Source organism: Lupinus angustifolius, unplaced genomic scaffold (assembly GCF_001865875.1).
Source record: "Lupinus angustifolius cultivar Tanjil unplaced genomic scaffold, LupAngTanjil_v1.0 Scaffold_382, whole genome shotgun sequence".
In the NCBI taxonomy this organism is placed as follows: Eukaryota; Viridiplantae; Streptophyta; class Magnoliopsida; order Fabales; family Fabaceae; genus Lupinus; species Lupinus angustifolius.
Window position 1 is genome coordinate 15,288 of NW_017727793.1, and position 4,666 is coordinate 19,953.

General features: G+C 33.2%; 1 protein-coding gene across 1 annotated transcript in view; it reads left to right on the forward strand.

Annotated features, from left to right (window-relative positions):
- Window positions 1-4,666, forward strand: part of LOC109341163 (B3 domain-containing protein Os01g0234100-like) — a 16,341-nt gene that overhangs the window by 4,614 nt on the left and 7,061 nt on the right. Inside the window, exons 3-5 of the mRNA XM_019579001.1 lie at window positions 2,369-2,400; window positions 2,497-2,653; window positions 2,747-2,953. Of these exons, the coding sequence (XP_019434546.1) occupies window positions 2,369-2,400; window positions 2,497-2,653; window positions 2,747-2,953 (396 nt within the window). The remainder of the gene's footprint in view (window positions 1-2,368; window positions 2,401-2,496; window positions 2,654-2,746; window positions 2,954-4,666) is intronic.

A 4,666-nucleotide genomic window follows, 5' to 3' on the forward strand; every position in this document is an offset into this window, starting at 1 on the left:
CTTCTTGGTCGTCAGCTCTGTCATGAGGTTTCCCACCACAGACTTATTAGTAATGTCTGATTGGGATTACTCCTTGATCATTCTCATAAATTCCCTTGCATTATTTGTCTTAGACATAGATGGCTTGACATTGTCAGAGATTGACATTCTCATCAAGCTAAGACTCAACCTGTTTGGCCCCTCCCAAGCCTCAAAAAGAGTCTTGTCTGCCTCCGAGCTGGTCTCAGTTATGGTTGGTTCACTATCCATAATGATAGCCAAGTCCAACTCCATTACACCCAGTGAGAACTGGATCTGTTCAGACCAATCAACATAATTCAGTCCATTGAACTTGACACATCCGTTGCCTAAGGCGAAAGCATTGAATGAAGCTGAAAAAAGACATGATCACTATTTAATGCTTTGAATAAACCTTTATGGATTCAAACTATACTTTTATTCATACACTTAATTTATCTTTGGATAAAATTTAAATGCATTAAACCTTCATTAATGATGCCTAATATTATTTTTTAATGGGTAATTAAACATACTCCTTAAACATGTATGTTATCTTTGGATGAACAAGCACAAATATTTTTAAAACTTTAATGTCACTAAATACATGCAATAATCCACCTTTGGGTGATCAAGATATGCATTATAATTAATGAACAAACCCAATTTATTATCCTTATAGCATCATAATCTTAATTACAAGCAATGATCCACCTTTGGGTGATCATAATATGCATCATAATTTTAAATGTAAAATACCATTATGATGCAGCCAGATGCATTAATATTAATATTTTTCTCTTTAGACTCTTAACTTTTAAGAATATGTTATATCAGTATATATGTAATTCCCTAAGACCCAGCTTCAAATTCATCACAGTTTACACTCTATTGCTAAAAGTCTTGACATGGCACAAGAGGAGTATTGAGTAAACAAATCATAATGGGTTCCACAAGCTTGAAATTCAAATACTCACCCAGATTAGGAATCTAAAAGACATGCTAGAACATTATAGACTCCACTTTTTATATAAAATTAGTCTCTTAAGACTACCAATAATGTTACCCTAAGTTTACCCTTGATAGGCAATAGTCTTCAGGCATATCTTTCGAAAACTCGAAAGGTCCAGCAATTTAAAAAAAAATATCAAGATATACGTTGTCATTTTCACATATATTATTTTAAGATTAAGACACTGAACACCATCACATTTCAGAGAGGACTCAAAATAATTATGCTTTTACACAATTTTTTGTCTTTCTCTAGTTAAATTTTAATTTTAACTTATTAAGGATATAGACTTCTGTTATCTACTCCATAATATATAGTAGACTTTGTTAGACATATGATTCTTCTCACAAAATCATTCACAAAATTTTGTTTACACATAAAGTCATGCATACACCATTTAATTCCATAGACACAAGGAATGTCATAATGTCCCTAACCTGATGCTCTGATACCAATTGTTAGACATTTCAAAAACTTTTAGAAAAACTTTACATTGAGCCTTTAATGGTTCACAAGAACCCTTAATTTAGGATCTTGACATTATGACATTTACATGTGAAAAAATGGGGTTAAGAAATACCTGGTTCCATTGCTATCCTTTATTGATGCTTTCTTTGATACTGCACTTTCTAGTTGCCTTTTGATTTCACCTCTCCTTCTTCCCTTTATGAGTTCCTTGATGATTAGGAACTCAGTTTCCTTCCTTCCACTTATGACACTACACTAGATTTCCTTTCTGCAATTCTAATTTCTCTTCTACTTTCTACTGGTTATGTTCGTGAGAATTATTTCACTCATCAACCAGAGGCAGAATAAATATTGCCTTTTTCTATCCCACTTAATGCATCAGTTGGAGAAGTTAATATATAGGAAACTTCCCATGAAGTGAGAGGGGAGAGAGTTGACAAAACCCCCTACTAATCTAATCATTTAATTGCCAACCATCATCACATTAGGCACTTTCATTCAGATTAGTAACTTTCAAGCACATGGATCACATTGATTATTAAATTAATCTAATAAATAGAACATAATACTCTAGATATACAGTGTATGTTTTGGCAGTACTTTACAAATGCATTGCTTGATTCTAATCCAATGATCACCAGTCTTTTCTTTTGTTATTCCTTGTGCTCAAACAGTCAAACATCGGATTTTACCTTAACTATTTGCCTTAATACATATTGCTCCACGCAGTTCCGAGTTTCTTACATGCGTCCTATTTTCTGGTTTGGCTTCGTTGTTTATCCAACTTGTAGTACTTTGCAATCATGGCAAATGTGAAATAAATGGCGCAATTCCCTATAGTTTATAAATTAACATCTAAGTGGATAATAATTCTAACATTTGCTTCTACAGGCCACGTCTGGAGAAGCACAAAAGTTTGCAAGGTTAGCATACCACCTTTAGTGCTATTTAATTTTCAAACTTGTCCCCATTTTCAATGAGATAATTTGATAAAAGCAGAACATGGATTTTGCTTGCAGCTCCATTATGGCTGCAACAGATGGAATATCCTCTCGTGGTGAGGCCAAGTCATCTGCTGTAATTAAAGCAGAGGAGGTCCGATCAAGTTTGGAACAAGAATTCCCTAGTTTTGTGAAGTCGTTAGTCAGGTCGCATGTTGCTAGTTGTTTTTGGATGGTAAACGTTTTCATATACTGAAGTAAAATGACTTATTTGAAGAAACTAATTTGCATTATGTTTTACAGCAAAGTCGTCTGATTTCTTTTTTAGGGGTTGCCAGTAACATTCTGTAAAAGCCACTTACCGGATAAGGACACAACGATCACTTTGGAAGATGAATCTGGTAAAGAATACAAGATGAAATACATTGCATATAAAACAGGACTGAGTGCTGGTTGGAGACAGTTTTCTGCTGTGCACAAATTGCAGGAGGGTGATGTGGTGGTCTTCCAATTAGTTGAACCTACCAAATTTAAGGTAATTTGAAAATTTTCTTTTGCTTAAATTTTGTTGCGTAAATTCTAATGATGGTTCTGTACTTTGTTAGGAACTCGATTTTAGAAGAAAGAGATTTAGAAAATAAGTGAAAGAATGATGTTCAAGATCTTGAAATATCTTGAAGGATTTCTATATTATTCAACTAGAATTCAATATTGTGAATGAATTACACTTTTGAGAAAGAATTCCCCATGATAACTGATTCTCCAATCAGTTATCTTTTCCCTTCAAATTCCTCACTTTACAAAAGATGAGTAACTAACATCTCCACTTTCTGTTTATAACTCTTCCCACCTAACTCCTAACTACTTTTTATTCTAGCCTTATTTCTTCTAACATACATGTTTTTAATAAGGGGTTTATCTCTATTGCTAACAATACTCCCCCTGATAGACCCAACTTGTTCTCAAGTGGAAATAAAGGAAAGCTCTCTTGCAGTGTAGTAGCCAACTCCCAAGAATTATTGCAAGCAGCCAAATTAGCCCATTTAACCAACACCTCAGTTTCTCCTTGTTGGATTTTCCTTTTGTCTACAATGTCTTCTGGTTACACCTCAGATTCATATTCTTCATTGAGTAGTGTAGGAAGAGGTTGAGGTTGTGAAGAAGATCCTGTTCATGACCTTGGCATGATTTTGATGAAGAAACCAACGTCACCAAAAAGAAGAAAAGAAAGAATACTTATAAAGACAATGAAGATTCAAGCTTCAAGATATTCAAGACTTTTAGTCTAAGTCTAAATAGGTACTTCTATTCTAATACTCTTAATTATACAAAAGTAGTAATGCTCAAACTATTTCTAAGAAAATTGAAACACTTTCAAATACTTCAAACAATTTTCAAAAAATAGTGTGTAACGGGTTACTTCATCTAAGTAACAAGTGTGAGAAAAGAGTTATCCAACTTAAAACTGATCAGAGTAATCAATTACTATCTTTGAGTAACAAATTACTAGTGTTATTAAAGTTGATTAACCGATTAGTCAACTTGTTGTAATCGATTACTCTAATTCGAAAATAAATGATCAGTAGACAAAACACTTGAGTAATCGATTACTCAATGTTATAATCGATTACTGAGAGCTGTTGCATCAGATTTTCAAATTCAAAGTGAATGAGTTTCAATCTAAAAGATATGTTTTCATTCCAATCAATTCCTACCCTTGCAAAGAGACATTTTGGCTGATTGGAAAGCCTATATAAAGGCATTGAAACTCACAATCACTACACACTACATATACACAACTCTTATACAAATTTTAAAAGCTCTTACACATATTCTGAAATTATTTTCTGCACCTTTTGAACAAGTTCTTAAACTTTCAAAGTTGATTTATTTGAAGTTGCTTAAAGTGAAGGTGTTTCAAGTTTACAAACTTATAAAGAGCATTATTACTAAGTATACTAAAGAGTTGTTTGGATTGCAAGTTACATCATTTTCATACTTGTAAAGGCAATTCTACCATTATTATACATTCTTCATTATTATTGCAGAATACTTTCTTTCACGAAGTGTGATAAGAAAGGGGATTAGAATCACTTGGAAATGTGTTTTCCAAAAGTGAATAAGGATTAAGGAATGTGTAAGGTACATAGAAATCTCGGGGTGAGATATTGTAATTGCAACTCATAATCTTTAGTGGAAAAATCTCTTGTGCTGTAAGAGTACTGGATGTAGCCTTCGGTGGACAAGA